At 39.0% G+C, this 17,644-nt stretch overlaps 1 protein-coding gene and 1 long non-coding RNA gene across 2 annotated transcripts; one reads left to right on the top strand and one right to left on the bottom strand.

The window, feature by feature from the left end:
- The first annotated feature begins 660 nt into the window (after window positions 1-660).
- LOC122666875 lies at window positions 661-17,302 on the top strand. Its single transcript, XM_043862971.1, has 4 exons — window positions 661-793; window positions 910-963; window positions 1,053-1,104; window positions 17,023-17,302. Exons 1-4 carry the CDS (start codon window positions 690-692, stop codon window positions 17,107-17,109), a joined length of 297 nt encoding a protein of 98 aa, XP_043718906.1. The 5' UTR covers window positions 661-689; the 3' UTR covers window positions 17,110-17,302.
- LOC122666876 lies at window positions 1,946-14,274 on the bottom strand. The gene is made up of 3 exons (XR_006333723.1): window positions 14,187-14,274; window positions 12,978-12,985; window positions 1,946-1,957 (listed from the first exon to the last, which is right to left on the bottom strand). It is a non-coding gene; the product is annotated as an uncharacterized LOC122666876 (long non-coding RNA).
- Window positions 17,303-17,644: the final 342 nt, after the last annotated feature.

Raw genomic sequence — 17,644 nt, 5'->3', positions numbered from 1 at the left:
TGGGGCACTTCAGTTGGCACTTTATTGAAATAATCCTACTAGCAGAGGTTCCCATGTGTTCATTTAACCTACTTGATAAAGATGCGAAGTTGTTTCCTTTGACGTTGGCCACCAACCACCACCTCACAGACTAGGGTTTCACAAAACTCAATCACTTTCTATACACTCACACGGGAGAGGAGAGAAAACGAGAGATGTGAGAGGTTTTTCCATTATCAGAGAAAAAGTATGTACTTGAGAGTTATTTTTTGGAGCAAGAGATAATAGGGAAAGAGATCGCTGCTTGGGCCTCTAGGGCTTGCACGCACATGCTGACCAATTGATTGGACACAAATTTGGATTTGGTGGTATCAATCTAGAGTTTGTTAGAAAATTGCTTCTTGAGGGCTGAGCCTGAGCCCAAATAAAGGGACTCAAGCTTGGACTGGGATTTTAAAATGCCTGACCTAATCCGACCCTGTTGCAGCCTTAGTTGGGCTACAACAAACTCGTTATCGTATTGGGGAAATATAAAAATGTGCTTATTTCATTTTATTTATTATTTTGGGTAAAGAAATGTGATTATCTATTGCCCTCAGGCCGCAGGGCGCTTCTGATCTGAGTTCTACCTTTAATCTCATAACATCAACCAACTCTTTTCATACTCTAATGTCAAGTTCAACCCAAGTAGTTCAGACTTCATAGAGATAATGGCGCCGGTCAGCTCCAGCTCCGGCTCCGGCTCCAATGCCTCCAGAGTTTCTGCGAAGCAGCCATCGAAACGCCTACAATTTGATAGGCGTTACGGTTGGGTGTATTCTCTCTATCTCTGTCTCTCCAGAACCAAACCCTAAGCCACAGAGTTCAGAATTTGTTCCATTCTTAATGTTTTTTTGTATATTTTTATTTATTTATTTAAATTTTATGCAGGTATGATGAATGGAGAGACCCGGCAGATGAAGCTTTAGCTGGTGGCAGAGGAATGTAAGTTTTGGTTGCACAGATTTCCTCATTTTGCTTTAATTTATGAAATTCTTTTTAACTCTCATGTTTCAAATTTCTTGTGACCTAAGGTTTTGCATTTTACCTCTCACGAAAGCTTTGGTTGGGAAAGCTTCAGAATCGGTACGGTTGTTTGCTTTCTTCTGGTAAAGATGCCTCATCTGTAAATTGACTACTGTGTCGGATTTCATTCGATATTTGGTAAAATGGCCTATACGCCTCTTGAGTTTTACAATATAAAAAAAAGTGTGATTGGTTTCATTTTCAGATGTTAAGTTTGGTTGGACGGGCTGGGATTTTGAATTAAAGAGTTGAAAGTAGGCTAAATAGAAAGCTGATTGAATTTGAGGATTGATTTTCCCTTTGTTTAGTTGTTTTAGTAGGTGTTTGGTTTGTGCATTCGGTATTTCTGTGTTGGTTAGTTTATTTGTCTTGAACATAAATAGTTAGAAGTTCTTATTTCATGGTTGGGGACATGATTTGGACTTATTATGCTTATGATGATGAAATGAACATGCATTATCTGTGTAGGACTAGATTAGTATGCATTGTGATGCTTTCTGTTGCATTACTATGTGGCTGTTTATTAAGCTATATTGTATGAGAACTTAGCTAATGTTTTTAGCTTCCCTAGAAATTGCGATTTTGAATTGCTTGAAAACTCAAGGAGACTATTAAACACTTGCTTAGTTGACTTGATAAGGACTTAGGTTTTCCTTACTAGTTAGGTCTTGGAATCATCTTATCCATTCATCATTGAGGAAACAATGGAAATGTGTGTTGTACTTCATTATTTTTTTTTTAAAAGAGCAAAATTAAACATGAGCCTACTCTTGTAATAGGTAGCAACACGTAGTTCACCAATACAGGTACTGTATAAAGATGTAATGATGATTTGATGAAGTTTCTGTTTTCTGCTCTAATTAGTCAGAGCGACCTGTATCTCTAGGAGCTTTTAATGGGCTGATACAAATAACTTTGCAATATTGGCTTGCCTTGCTGGTGTTTTGGTATGTTTCCTGAAATTTCTATTTGTCTTATTTCTTCCATTATGAAGTTATCTAGTTAGAGGGCCGACCTCAGCGCAATGGTAAGGTTACTCCATTTCGAGTCGGGAAACAGCCTCTCCGCGAAGCTGGGGTAAGGTTATGTACATTATGACCCTCCTTAGACCCTGGAGTGACAGGAGCCTCGTGCACTGGGTATGCCCTTTTTTTTAATGAAGTTATTTAGTTGTTTCCTCAAAGAAATTAGGAACGTTTTCAAGTTGTAGAAATCTGGAAGTGGTTTCTAGTTGTAGCAGGACTAGCATATTTGTTTTTAACTCTCCATAGGATGTTTAGGGCTCCTTTTTTTTTTTTTTTGTCAGGACTTGCTTTGGAGAAGGTACAACCATGCGACTGTTTGCAGTGGCACCAATGATTCGAGCTAGCTTATATGGCTAAATCATTGGTACAACCATGCGACTGTTTGCAGTGACATTTAGCATGTGCAGTACCTTCAAGAGAGTTTTGAGTTGTCTTCGTGGCAGATTCCGTTGAAGCTCAAAGGATGAAATTTTTAGATCTTAGAGTCGGTGTTCCAATGCCTCAAGAATCATATCAATGCAAGTTTCGGTGAAGGAGTTATGGCTTGGACAATGAAGGTAATAGTGTTTTACAGAACACTTTCTGCACCTCCAGTGACTTCGAGATCCATTTTGAGCCCCTTCCACTAAACCTGAGTTAAAGCTCAAAACATGAAGATTGAAGCTATTTCAGTCATCTCTCTATCGGCTTTGGAATCATATCAATCCGAGTTTGGATGAGCGAGATTTGGCCTGGACAACAGATGCAGTGCATGTGCTCAGAATTTTGATTGTGCATTTACAGAAACTTTATGACAATTTTAAGCTGTCCTACTGGAAGAATTTGAGGAAGCTAAAGATATGAAAGTTGTAGAGCTTTGAATCATCTGTCCAATGCCGTTTTCGATACCGGGAGTGGAAGTTAGAGCAGTTTTCCCGGCAGTATGCAGAATCTGGTTGAACCGTACCCGGTCGACCAGAAGTGGAAATAAGCTTGTTTTGGGGTTGTTATATTTGGGATACATCTCCCAAAATTGGAAAAAAAAGGGCTTTGGAGAACAGAAGAGAAAAGGGAGAAGAAGAAGAATTAGGGGCTGGTGCTTGCATTACCCAACTCCACCAACCAATCTTGGGGGGCTTTGCATGAAAATGGATGCTTGAAATCGGTAGGAAGAGGATTTATGAAGATTTGAAAGGTTTTGTAAGAAATGTAAAGAAAAGAGAAGAGAAGGGTTTCGATCAAGCTTAGGCTTCATTTGGTGCTTCACAGTTCTTAATCAACACTTGGTTGGGTGTAATTTGCTCCCCAAAGATCAAAGAATTGATTATTTAGCAAGGGGTTGTAACTTGTAAGTTCTCTCATTACTTGATTGGTATTTTCATTTCTTGTGTCTCAGATTAAGTCCTGTGACTCTGTATTTGGGTTTGGTTAGAGTGCATGCTTGTGAAAAAGCCTAAACCAAATTATACTTGTATTGGGGCATTTACTATAAGTATAAGCCCATTATTGTTTCTTATTGGTGTATCTGGCTATCAAGTGGGTGCTCTCTTACAGTTGGGGCTATAAAAGCAGGAGTGGGTGCTCCTGAACTGTTGTAGCTGTTGTGTTGAGTATTGAGCAAATACGGAGCCATTTAGGGCGTTGCTCTGTGGATTTAGGCCTATTTTTGAGCCACGTAAATCTTTGGTGTTATGAGTGTGGTTGGTTATGTGTTTCTTGTGTGGAGTTTGGAGTGTTTTTTGCTGCAGGATACGTGTGGATATGTAATAGGCCTTGCTACATGATTGTTTGTTTGCCTGTGGTTGAGAGGTAGGTGTGCTACACGATTGTGTGATAATTGCAGGGTTCAAAATTACATTCAGGTAGTTTGAGTAGACAGTTGGCAGTATGGTCAGTGGGGCAATTGAAAGGAAGAATTTTTAAGTACACTGATTCAACCCCCCCTTCTTTCTCAGTGTCAAGACAAGTTCAACATTTTAGTGGTATATTTTGTTTTCAACCAGGGTTGAAATCCAAGTCGAAACCAAAATCTTGAACCTTAGTTTCACCACACCAGTAGACCGAAAAGGACCACTGTTTCTTTAGAATCTTAAGACAATTGATGATAAAGAGGGAACATTAAAGTCTACTTATCTAACATGATTTATCTCATCATCTCTTTGGAATCTCCTGAATCCCAGTCCTTATTCTTAGGGGTCTCTCTCTCTCTCTCATTGAAATAAGGTGGTAACATAAATTGATAAAGGGTTAGATAAAAATTGGAAAGAGGTGGAAGTGTTGTGGGCCATGATTATATGCTGTTTTGGTCCACCAGTTGTTTTTGGCCACCTAGATTGGCCTTGAGATTCAATAATGTGGTATGATTGCGGGAGTGGATTTTTGGCACCAATAGTGCTGAAGTCATTTAGCTGTTGTTTTATCTACCAGATGGCTGTACAGTTAATGCTTAAATTAAATTGACTTGTTTTCATCATCATGTAGTCAGGGTTACTTTTTACTCCATCCAACTGTCATGTGTCAATATAATGCTTTGAAAATTGTTTAATGAAGTTGATCCAGTTTGAGAAACTTGTAATTTTGCAAAGTTAGGGAAAATGCCATATATTTGGGTGATTGAGACAATTGAGATGGAACACCAAAATTGATATGCGACTTATTCAAAGAGTTCGTTCCCCATTTATCCAATGATTAGAATGACCAAATCATCCCTCCACATGTCAGAAGAAGCCAATAGTGCTAGAAACCTTGTGCTATTATTAGCAAATTATTTATTCATAATGATAAGTTTTATTAATAAACGATTAAAAACTTGATAATTCATCATTTAGGTATTGCTATTAAACGATCAGTTGTAAGAATTAACAACTTATAATAGTTAAATGATAACTTATATCATATTTATCATTATATAAATAAATAAATAAGTTCAATTTTTTTTGTTATATTAATTTTGATTTTATTGTGGAAGTAGAGTTATTACAAATGTAGTCTATAGATATGGCAGTTGGGTGGATTAAGGTGGTTCCCTGCCCTACCGTGCCCCTAATTTGGTAGGGTATGACCTTTATCATTTGAGGGTTGAGTTTAATATCTACACTACATGGTCTTAAATATATACCACGTGGCAACTTTTTCTAGATTGATTTTGAATATAGGTGATCAACTCCTGAGTGGGCTGAACCACTGTTTCCCTTTGTTCAGTATCAGGTGTATGCTTCCCCTAAACATCAGGTGTATGCTCCCCCTGAACATCAGATGTATGCTCTCCTTGAATTAGGAGTGTATCAACAACCGAAGGGATGAATGGAGGTGGCTCCTCAAGACTCTCCCCCTGAAGAGGTGATGTGAAGTACGATTCCGACTCATGGAAGGTAACATCCATAATCACGTAGAGCTGGTGAGAAGGAGGGTGATAGCATTTATAACCCTTTTGCGAGGGGGAGTAGCCAAGGAAGATGCATCGAATGGCACGGGGATCCAATTTAGACAGTAAAGGAGAGGAATTATGGGCAAAGCAAACACACCCAAATATTTTTGGAGGAAGGGAGGAAGCAATAGTAGGGTCTGGGAGAAGATAGAGGTGTCTTAAAATTAAGGACACTAGAGGGGACCCTATTAATAAGATATGCGGCGGTAAGGACAGCATCGCCCCAATAGGTGTTAGGAACACCAATGGTGAACAACAAGGCACGTGTCACGTCAAGAGGATGATGGCTTTTACATTCGGGGAATGCCATTTTGTTCAAGTGTCTTAACACAAGAGGTTTGGGAGAGAATACTGTGAGAATCAAGGTATTGCTGGAACTTACCATCACTATATTCCGTACCATTGTCACTGCGAAGAACACGGACAGGGGCATTGAATCGAGTATGAAGCATAGCATGGAAGGACTGAAAACAAGAGAAAGCGTCAGACTTATTGTGGAGGAGGTAAACTCATGTGAGACAAGTGCAATTATAAATAAAAGTAACAAACCATCGAAAACCATTTCGATCAACAGTCCTAGAAGGACCCCATACATCAAAATGAATAATTGAAAAAGGTAAATTACTTTTAATATTACTAATGGGATAAAAGTTTCTTGTGTGTTTAGCAAATTCACACACATCACAAGGGAGTTGTTCCAAACCACAAATTCTAACTAAATCAAGAAAATAGAACGTAAAACATGAAAAGACGAATGTCCCAAACGACGGTGCCATTGGTGGAGTTTGGTCCCAAATTACTTTTAATATTACTAATGGGATAAAAGTTTCTTGTGTGTTTAGCAAATTCACACACATCACAAGGGAGTTGTTCCAAACCACAAATTCTAACTAAATCAAGAAAATAGAACGTAAAACATGAAAAGATGAATGTCCCAAACGACGGTGCCATTGGTGGAGTTTGGTCCAAGCGCTATCTGAACAAAGGGTATGAGCTGAAGTAGGGAGTGTAACCGTTGGTGTAGATTCCAAATAATAGAGAGCATCACGAACCTGACCATACCCAATTGTTGTGCCCGTTACCAGATCCTGAAACAAACAATGAGTAGAAAAGAAGTGAACAGAACAATTCAACTCACTGGTTAAATGGTAAATGGATAGTAAGTTTGCACATAATTTTGGGACATGTAAAACAGAGGAAAGAGAGAGTTGGGGAGAGCAAAAAACTGAACCTTTACCCAAAATAGAGGACATAAACCCATTGGCAACACGTACCTTATCCCGGCCAGAGCAAGGAGAATTGGTACGGAAGACCTCTGAGTTACTAGTCATGTGGTCAATAGCACTAGAGTCAATTAACCATAAGGGACTCGTAGAAGATACATAAATATTACATGACTGAGCAAGGTTGGAGACAGGGGAAGAGGAAGAACTAGTGGTCAGTTGTGTCACCAATTTTTTGGATTGCAGACATCTTATCTGGGGAGAAAGGTACCGGAGTAGAGGTAGCAGGGTAACTATCAGGAACTTCAGAGAGATGAGCCTGGGAACGAATACTGCCCTGTTTGGGCCCATGGATCTTCCAACAAGTTTCCCATGTATGACTAGGGCGACCACAATAATCACATTTCATTGAATCCCGTGTAGTAGGAGCCTTAGAAGAATTTGCAATTGAAGGTGAAGGGGGTGTAGTAAGTTAGGCAGATCGTACGGGAACAGCTGTAGGCATCATAACAGTCCGGCGATGTTCTTCTGAATGAACCACATTGTATGCTTGAAGAAGAGTAGGGAATGTGTCACGCCCGGGTATCTGAACACGAACTTGATCATACTCAGGGTTCAAACCGGTCAGAAAATCATAAACACGCTCCATCTCCCTCTCCTTTTGAAACGTACCAGCATCATCAGGATGGACCATGATAACGGGATGATAGAAGTTCAATTGTTGCCAAAGAGTAATCAAGGCAGAATAGTACGTAGTGAGGGACAGCTCTTGATGTAGGGAAAACCCTAGGGACTAGGGGTCCTACAAAGGCTGGTTAGGTAGGCTATGCTAAGATGTATGAAACTTAGGTAATGTCTGATAACGGGGACTGGCAGCAACATACATGATTTATATGTAGACCAAACAGGAAAATCAATGCAGCAATGAGCAATAGAAACGATAAGTTAATGCACCAACTCAACTAGGATTCAATTGGGAAATATGGGGATGGGGACATGGCAGCATAACATCAAATCGAGTACAGGTTATCTCATTATTCCGAAAAGAACAAGTGCTGTACTATTCCTTAACCATGCCTCTAATAAATAAAATCAGCAAGGAGTTCAATGCATAAGAATCCATAGAACAAATAATAGGTTAATAAAACTTTACAGCAGGGGAAAGGGGTACAATTCTGAAATTCGTGGGGGAGGGGGTTTGGTGTCCACAGTAGCAGCAATAGGTGAGGGAAGGAGAATAAAATAAGAAAAGAGAAGAGGAGAGAAGAGAAGAGAGAAGCAGCCGTACCTGGCCGATTGATAAAAAGAGAGGGAGAAGAAGAGAATACCACGATTGGGGGGGGGAAGAAACAGCCCACGATAGAGAGAGAGAGAGAGGCAGCAGCCGAACTTCTCAGTTCTAAATGTCATTTAATCAATCAATAATCTCCCATAGTGGGGTTTTACAAGGCTTGATAAGTCACTTAAACCCTAAATAGAATATTCCATTTTAATTGGAATAAAGTGCTAGGTAAAAATGTAAAAGTTAAAAAAAAAACAACTTAAGTGAAAAAGACCCATGGGTTGATCCGTGGGTCAACCCATTGAACCAAATACACCAAATAAACCCAAATAAACCAAACAAAGAACCAAATAAACCCAAATAAACTAACTAGGCTGCACTCCATCGATCCAAGTAAGCATGTAGGGGCTGAAATCATCAATCCAAGTAAGCAAGTGGGGCTGAAATCAGGTCTGGAAGCAACCATCGAAGTCTAGGAATCAAGAGCTGAAATCATCGTCCATCCTCCTAACAATACGGGCAATACGGTAGCCTCTAAACTCATCATCCATCCATATCTGTGCTGCAGTAGACTGATCACTACATCATCGTCTTTGGTACACTCTGAACTGTCGGCTCAGTGGGCTGATGTCCTCATCAGCTCTTTTTGAGTAGTGCTACGAACCTGTCGTCGTATCTCATATATTTGGGCATAATTTCCTGCCCGAGAATAAGTCTGTCGAACTGCATCCCATAGCTGCTTAGCAGAATTGAAGAGAACAAAACAGGGACTGACAGAGGGCTCCATAGAGTTGAGCAGGAAGGACATAATCAACACATCATTAGATAACCACGTATTAGCTGCAGTAGGATCCGTGGGCTTGGGAGTGTCTCCTGTGATGAAGCCAAAGTAATTGTGTCCCCGAAGTGTGAGAAGACATCCACGGGACCTAGTGAGGTAGTTTTGGCCATTCAACTTGATGGGGCCAGGTTGAAGAGTATTAGGATGCCCAGGGAGACTCGAACGACCAAGTGGGCGCACCTCAGTCGTGCCAGTGGAGAGCGCACCAGTGGAGGTAGCTGTAGCATTTTCGTCGGCCATGATAACCAAAGAGTAGGAGTATCATTATACAACCAAAGGGGTCAAGGGCACCAAAAAGTAGGAGTATCTCTCTACAACCAAAAAGAAATCAAGGCAGTGGCAATGTTGGCGGCAAAGAGGCCGGTGGAGAGAAGCAGCGGCAGTGTCGGTTGGAGAGGCCAGCGGGAAAGGCATGGCAACCAGGTGGGTCATGGTGGCACTGACAAGAGAGGTCGGTGGGATGGCACGACGACCTTGTGGGTCGCGGTGGCACCAACAAGAGAGGTCGACAAGATTGCGCGGCAACCAGGGGTCGCGGCAGCGGCAACGGTAGCTAGGGGCTCGCGACGGACAGTGGTGCGGCAACCAAAGGGTCGCGGCGGTGTTATCGAGAGGTGATGAAAGAGGGATCGCGATGGTAAATCCAATTCACCAGAGAAAATGAGAGAATGCGCGGTGGGGAGGCGCGATGCGGTGAGAAGGTTAGTGTTGCATGGTTCGGGTCTCGTTTACCATGCTAGACGAGGAGGCTATGGACCTCCAACGGGCAGCGGCGGTGGTGGAGGAGAGCAACACGAAGAACGAGGAAAAGGAAAAACACTTTCTAGGGTTTTGGGCTCTGATACCAAGTTCAGAATCCGAGGTTGAGGAATGATGTGGCTTGTCATTAATGACAAAGGTCCTCTTTATTTATAATGTGATTACAACCCTAAAAGGTAAAAAGGTTAAAGAGATTTAACATAAAACCCTAAAGTAAAGTGCTAATATTCTAATCACACGGATCTCAACAGTTTATTATTCATAAATTCGTGGGTAAGGACATAGGATTGTACATCTATATATAAATTTCGTAAATGGACTCTTTAACAGTCCTAAATTGAATGGGTTTATTTTAGTGGAAATAAGCCTTGGTTGGGTTGTATACATGTTGGGCCTTTGGTCTAAGGGGTTTCATTGTAGTAGTTGAGTGTCACGGCGTCACGGCGATCCAAGTCGGTGGAGGGGTGTCACGTCGATATATCGACATGTCGCCCGCCATGGCGTTGCCATGGCGAGCATGTCGACCATGTTTTATTTTTTATTTTCTCTATTTTTAATGTGTTAATAGATGTATACTCAAGCCATGTTTTATTTTTTCTCTATTGTTTCTCAAGTTTTAAGAAGAAAATTCAGAAATCGAAGAAGAAATCGAAGAGGGAAAGAAGAAATCGAAAGAAATCGAAGAGGGAAAGAAGACAGGAAGAAGAAATCGAAGAGGGAAAGAAGACAGGAAGAAGAAATCGAAAGAAATTGAAGAGGGAAAGAAGAAATCGAAGAGGGAAGAAGAAATCGAAGACAGGAAGAAGAAATCGAAGAGGGAAAGAGAGTCAGGAAGAAGAAATCAAAGAGGGTCGCCATGGCGTAGGTCGCATGCAGCCCTCTCCAGCGCCATGGCGACGCCATGACAACTATGAGTAGTTCTCGTTATTGGGTAAAATATGGGGAAAAGCTAGGACTATGAGATTAATCAAGTAGGATTAGTTTAATCCAAAATTGTATGGTTATTGGAGTCCATTTTATGTTAGAAATTAGCCAAGTCAAGTCCTAGAATTATGTGGAATTAGACCAGTTTTCAGTCCAACTCTATGTTGTGTTTTTTATAGTCCTAGTTTAAGCAGTGTCAAATTCTAGTTTGTTTTGACTATTCCAATTAGTAATTTGAATTCCAAGCCATTGCAGGATTGTTAAAGACTCTGTTTATGAAATCTATATATAGATGTATTGGTCTATGGCCTTTCCCATGAATTTTTTAGTAATAAACTTCAGTTTTTCTGCAAGTAATGTGGATTCAGTTCTATTTTCCCGAGTGGATTTTCAGGTTCAACTTGGTGGATTTCATGGGATGGTTTTTGGTGGATTCCAAAACCACAGTAGGTGGATTCTTGCTCTGTTCTATCTTCTTCATTTTTCAACACTGCTTAAACTTTATCTTCGACTGTAGGCTCTAGCTCTTGAAGTGAAGTCAAGTCTTTCACCTTATAAAGGATCTGATTGTCACCTTGAGCCATTAATTCCGCTACAATTTCTATCTCCTTTTTATAATCACAATCCACATCCCACTTGTGAGGGGAATTTGGATTCTCATTTGCTGGCTTCTCTAAAGTAATTGGGTCTACTTTCACTGGCTCCTGCTCTTTGACTCTTTCCTTCTTTTCCCTTGGTAATGCTTTAAGAATGAGCTTCCTTTGTTCTTTGAGATTATTGTTGTCAGACTTCCAACACTCTCCAACTTGAGAAGTGAACTTTATATGGATGGCTACTACCAAAAAGCCTTCAGTTCTGATAAACGTAAAGGCAAAAATATACATACTTCTCTCATTGATCGAACACACAACCGAGTCTTTTTGCTAAACTATGAGCCTTGTTGACTAACCTTCAGAGGGCACGTTACATATTCGCATGAATTAATAAGCATTAGAGGTTTGTAGTCAATGGGGTCAAATGGGAAGAATGGAAAAAGAAAAAGAGAAGTTTTTTTTAAAGAGGTTTTAATGATTAGTTTTGATAAAGATGGCAACATTGTTTTAGTTGCCGTTGGTTATCATGTTGGTTTTGAACTTTTTCGTAATATTCAATTTCAATGGAAGTCGGAGGGGAGGTAATAACCGAAAAAATGAAAATGGGAGGCCCAAATCACCAAAAAAAAAAGGGGGGAGGGAAATATGTTTTAAATTTTGAATAGGGGAAACTGTTTTGCACATCCCTGTTTAGGAAGGGATTCCTAAATGGTTCACTATTTTGAGCCAAGTGGACAAAGGATGTCGCAATTTCGACTGTTGGATAGAGAGGATATGGTCTGGATTAGCCACGTGTCGAATTTCACTCTCAAATCAGTCAAGTATCTTCCTATCTATGTCTGTGCACACCTATGTACCCTGATCAGTGACCACTCCTATTCACTTTCCCATTGTCTTGGTTTTTTTTTTTTTAAAGCTCTAGATACTTGACAAACTCCTTTTGGGCTGAAAACATGTGATTAGGGGACCTAGGTGTCTACCTTTAAGCAAAATTTGGGCCCCTCTCTAATTTTCCACGTGGCTAACTTTTAGGGCCGCTTAGGAAAGGTTTCCTAAATGGACTGTGTAGGGTAACTGTCCCGATTGTAAATTAGTTCATAATTATTTTATGCAAAAAAAACTTGGATGGTGTCATTAATTGCTTAGTTACTATGAATTATAGTTTCTATTTAATATTTCCTCATTTGTTATTAGTAACTATGACAAATTATTGTCATTAACTTCTTATAAAGTACTTATTGTGAATAAAAATTTGATAATATTGGCAAAAGGTTTCTAGGAGCAATGACTGTTTTTGAAGTGTGGAGGGATTATTTGGTCATTTTGACCATTGGATAGATAGGATAGGTATTTTCTAGATAGGCCACAATTCATTTATGGTAGCATATTCCAATTATATGTCATCATTTCTAGGGCATTAAACCTTGCGTTGCAGGAGTCTAGGTTTGTCAAAACTAAATTCACTTTTTTCTGAACAATTTTCAAAGCATTATAATGACACATGGCAAACTTGGATTGGAGTAAAATTAAATCATTATTAGAAGATGACTTGGACAACATTCCCATTCAATTTGACATTAATTGTATTGGAATGTGTTTGATAGTAAGCTGGTATTGAAACAGGTTCATGCATTGTTAAGGTTGGAAACCCTTTTTGACTAGAATGGTTTGCTCAGTTATTGTCAATATCTAAACTTCCTTCTTTCCCTAGTCATCTCTCTTTTTCTTAGAACATCTATTACCTTTTCTTGACGAGAGGGGAGAGGCTCAAGTCTTTAAACCTTGATTGGGGCTACAGGAAGATGGGATAGATTATAGGCATTCCACTCCATCTAGTTGGGATTCAGCTTTGGATTACACCCTGAAGATTACTGTTATACTGTTACCCCTCCCATATCCAAGATTTTGAAGACATTGTTTTCTCTTTGAGGCCATAGGAGTGGCACCACCATAGAATTTTCCTAAATAGAACTCCTATTCAAACTAGGTAACTATTAAGATTTGTCTCTTCAAGTGATACAAACAGCAAAACTGCTTGAGACCCACATGATTAATTAGAAGACTCTTAATGACTATAAACTGACGCAGATCTGGACCTGACTCCTATTGCTTTGTTTAAAGAATCAAAATTAGCAGAACTGGATCTTGAGCTGGTTTGCATTATCTGTGTTTCCAATGTCATGTTTGGTTGGACAGCTGAAGGAAATTTTTGGTGTTGCTCTGTTCTTTGGGACTGTTTGTAGCCCTCACAACAATAATGAAGAAGTTAAAACTATGGGAGGAGCTCTGTTCTATGAGGCATTGAAATGGAGATTTATGTTGTTTGAAGGTTTCACTGAAGAAAGGAGGAGCTCAGGAAAAAAAATTTAAGTTCTAGTGGAATAATGTTTCAGTGAGAGTTTGTGTTGACTGTAGATTTTCCATGAACTAAGGAAGCTTGAGGATAACCGAAGAGGTGGAACAAAGAATTTCTTGTGATATTGCGAAGAGAAGAAACTTAAGAGATTCTTTTGCAGTCTTAAACCAGGAGGAAGAGAGGGAGTTTATTAGCCAATGACATCACTGGCAGGGAGCATTGTGGGCATGTCTGATATGAAATGCTCCCTCCCCAAATTATCCACTGGCCTGTTGAATCTCAACTCAAATAAAAGAATATATATATAGAGAGAGAGAGAGAAAGAAAGGAGCTAACCTATGGTAACATTAGAGGCATTTGGAACAGAATGGACTATCAAATCTCAAGAATAAATATCGGAAATGGCCCAATTGGACCCTGGTGATTGTGATTATTGGTAGAGATGTAATGAGGTAGACAAAACAAGTAAACAACAGAAGATTTTTTCAGTGGTTTCAATGGCTGGTCATCATTTACAGTTGATTAGCAGTCATGTTTTTTCGGTAATTCTTTTGTAGTCATGCGTACAATCTCTTTGCAGAGCTATGCTTTGACCACACTTTATTATATAATCCCTTCTTTGTAATAAAAATTTTTCCTTACCTATCAAGTATCAAGAAGAGGTTTTAAAAAAAGGAGCCATACAAATAACGCTCAAATAAGTAAGGTGGTCTGAGATTCTATAGTATTCTACAACATGGAGCATGAGAAACTAGATTAAGCATGCAACACCATGTAAACCCTATAAAACATAGGTAAGCTCTTGAGAAATTTTTTCTAGGTGTGCCACAGCTTATGAGAGACCCTTTGAAATGCATGATGAAGCTTTCTGACAGATAAGTTAGCTGAAGCAGGAATGCTGCCCCATTTGTAAATGGGCAAGATTGGTGGACTGTTGTCTTTCTTTGTTGTTGTAATATATGTTTCTGTAGCTCCACTTTGTCTTGTTTTAACAAGTTATTTATTTATTTTTAAAGCTGAATTGATGCAAAGAAGAAATTGAAAGTTACTAGAGATCATGTCATGTAACATCCAACCTGCCTTGAACAAGTTATTGCATGATATAATACTAATGAGAGCTACACAGTTTTCTTTTTTCTTTTTTTCTCTTGGAAGCGGGGTGAAATTGATAAATGGCTACAGAATCTTGTGGCCATCTATTGTTGTTTGACAGGCAAGTGGTGCATGGTCCCAGTGCTAGCGTCTACTTATTATCCTGACTGAAGTAATGAGATCATATTAAATGTAGTGGGGTGGAAGCTTCTTTAGTTATGTTTTAACATCATTAGGAGTCATTAGAAGGTTTAAAGGGTTTCAATGGGTTGAAGTGTTGGATTAAAGCTAAACCCTATCCCTTCTTGTTCTTTAGTTTCTATTCTCGCTCTAGGTTGACTGTTTGAGTTAAAATAACACCGCAAGCGTACGGGTCAATCGTAGCTACGGGTCGAACACGAGGAGATATACGCCACTCTATTTAACTAACTTAAAAATTATGCAAAGTGAACCAAATTAAAGTGTTAAATTAAACTAATTAAACTAATGAAAATTAATGCATCCTAACTCATAAACATCTAACAAAATTAAGGGATTAAATTGACGTCCTAACACATGAGCATCTAACCTATCAAACTAACTAACCTATCAAACTAACGCAAATTGAAAGGAATAAAAATACAGTCATACATAATAACCACATAAAAAGGAATAAGGGAATAAAAGTGCATCCACAAACCACAACCATATAAAAAAATAAAAGAAATAGAGGGAGAAGAAGAAGAAGATAGAGAGAGATAGAGGAGAGGGAGAATGAGATTAAGGGTTTAGAGAATGAGATACATTAATGTGTTTGAACCGGATTGAACTTGCTTGCATGAATACTTCAATAAACTTACCATGGCTTCCTCTTCTAAATCTCCAAGTCTTGTCATCAACATAGGAATTTAGACTAGGAAGCTTTAGACTAAAGCTATTACAACCATTAAACTAGACTTATGAAATCAAAACTAAAAACTAGAAAGCCAAAAATCACAATTTAGAAGGAAAAGAAGAGAAGAAATTTCACTAAGTGAATGAGCAACATTACAAAGGAGAGGGTAGGGGTATTTATAGGGGGAAGAGAGGAGAAGAGAGAAGAGGGAAGTGTAGGAGAAATATTCCCTAAGAAAAGAGAATATTCTCTTCTCCTTCCTCCTTTACATTGCCTTGAATTCCAAGAAAAAAGAAAAAAAATAGAAAGAGGGAGAGAAAAGAATCCTAGATACATAAACCTTCTATTTATTAAAAAGTAACTTTCTAATTCTAACTTGTGCTTCCTTTTCTTTATATCTTTATAGATATCTTCTCCAAGCAATGAGATCAAGGCATCTTTGACCTTTCAACCTTCCATAGATGAGAGAATATCTTTCAAAAGAAATCTATCCCAAGTAGAATTCCAAAAGTGCCTTTGAAAAGTTGGAGGAGAGAGAGAGAGCAAGGGTGATGACTAAGATTCCACTCACAATTAATGAAATATCAAATCTGTCCTTCAAAAAACGTGGAGCATGGGATGCTTATATGGGCCTCACTGTTGTATTCCTTACGAAAAATCACCCAAAATAGACCCAAATTTCGTCCAATTTGGAGTTTGGGAGCGCAAGATATCTCAAGTTGAAGTTGGACTGCTCCAGAGCCTTCCAAATGGAATCTTTCGGCTGACAGAAAGATAACTTCTGATAATTGATCTAAGGCCCTTGCAATTCGAACTTTTGCTTTATTTTGTCCCTGACCAACTGTCAATAATTACAAATAAACCCCTGTCTACGGAAACGGTCGTAACTTCTTCGTTTCAACTCGGAATCAAGTGCCATTTGAACCGTTGCGAAGCTGACTCGACGGGCTACGCATCCATACTATTAACACCTCAAAATTATGCTAAGGGGCCCACTGTAATCACATTCAAATTTGATTGATTGGCATGATTCTTTCAGTGCTCAATCCAAACTTGATTTTCTCGACTCCTGGGCGCTTCCGGCTATTCTTAGCATCTTTTGCTCTATTTTCACAAGAATTCACCTAAAACTTGAAAAGCACAAGAAAGCACCGAAATAACTCTGTCCAATGTGGTAAAATGTATGTTTTATGCCCTAAGATTTCATACATAAATGTGCTCATCATCGACCCTTTTAGGGGCTTACCTGCAAGAATCAAGTACTCTACTATATTGTGTAGGGATGTCATGCAGCAAGACTCAACTGGCAAGGATCAGGGTGTCCAGGTTACAGGCCTGAGAAGGCCAGATGATTTAAGCCGAAATACAAGTGTCCATTTGTAAATAACTTTTTAGTTATATATATCTGTATAATTCATGCCTAGGTCTCCCTATGGGAGACTAGCAGGTTTGTTGGCCACTAGGGGTGTTATCCGTTTGAGTTAGTTTGTGGTCTTATTAATTCTAGTGCTTGATTGCTACTTAAATATGTTGTATGAATCCTTACGTGCTGTTTCTGTTAACATAGTTGTGTGAACATTTTATCTTCTGTACATTTGAGCAGATTAATTTCATGGCAACCTCTGCGGTTAAAGTTATTGGAAAGGACCAATTCTCACCTCAGGTTTTGCATGCTGATCTCAGTGATTAGTTTCATAATTTCATGTCTTCCATACAAGGATCCAATCCCAACTTCTTTCCTCTGAAAGGGGCTCCCCAAAATTCTGTTCCAACCACATGTATCTACTTTCAGAATATGATCCACAGACTAACTATACACACGGTGAGTTATTGTCATTTTTACTAAGGATCCGCCAATAAATGTTGGCATATGCTCTTTTGATGTTTTTTTTTTTCCTCCCTTATGCATATTCTATTCTAAGTATAATACTAGAACCAAATTCAAGTAGTCACCCTATAAATAATTACTAGATTATCCTTAATTTTATTCATGTTGTATATTATTTCTTAACAGGTTCTACAATTGTAGATACTTTAATGTAATTATTTTCTGTTTCATTATTAAGTTTTAAATACATATGGTAATCTTATAGATGATTAAATAAATAGTTTTAAATGTTATTTGAGCGGTATTCTAGGTGGCTCGGTCTCTAGGCTGGCCTTGGTCCTGCCACATGCAGGTCAGACAAGGCTGTAATTTTGTGGACAAGTGACCTGGTCTGGGG

This window comes from Telopea speciosissima, chromosome 7 (genome assembly GCF_018873765.1).
Source record: "Telopea speciosissima isolate NSW1024214 ecotype Mountain lineage chromosome 7, Tspe_v1, whole genome shotgun sequence".
Classification (NCBI taxonomy): Eukaryota; Viridiplantae; Streptophyta; class Magnoliopsida; order Proteales; family Proteaceae; genus Telopea; species Telopea speciosissima.
Note: the sequence above shows the minus strand (reverse complement) of the source record. Positions and strands in the feature narration are given on the sequence as shown.

Coding starts and splice junctions, on each gene's coding strand:
- LOC122666875 (XM_043862971.1), top strand. CDS start 690: ATGGCGCCGGTCAGCTCCAGCTCCGGCTCCGGCTCCAATGCCTCCAGA. Junction 794..909: donor GATAGGCGTTACGGTTGGGT/GTATTCTCTCTA, acceptor AATTTTATGCAG/GTATGATGAATGGAGAGACC. Junction 1,105..17,022: donor TTGGGAAAGCTTCAGAATCG/GTACGGTTGTTT, acceptor ACATTTGAGCAG/ATTAATTTCATGGCAACCTC.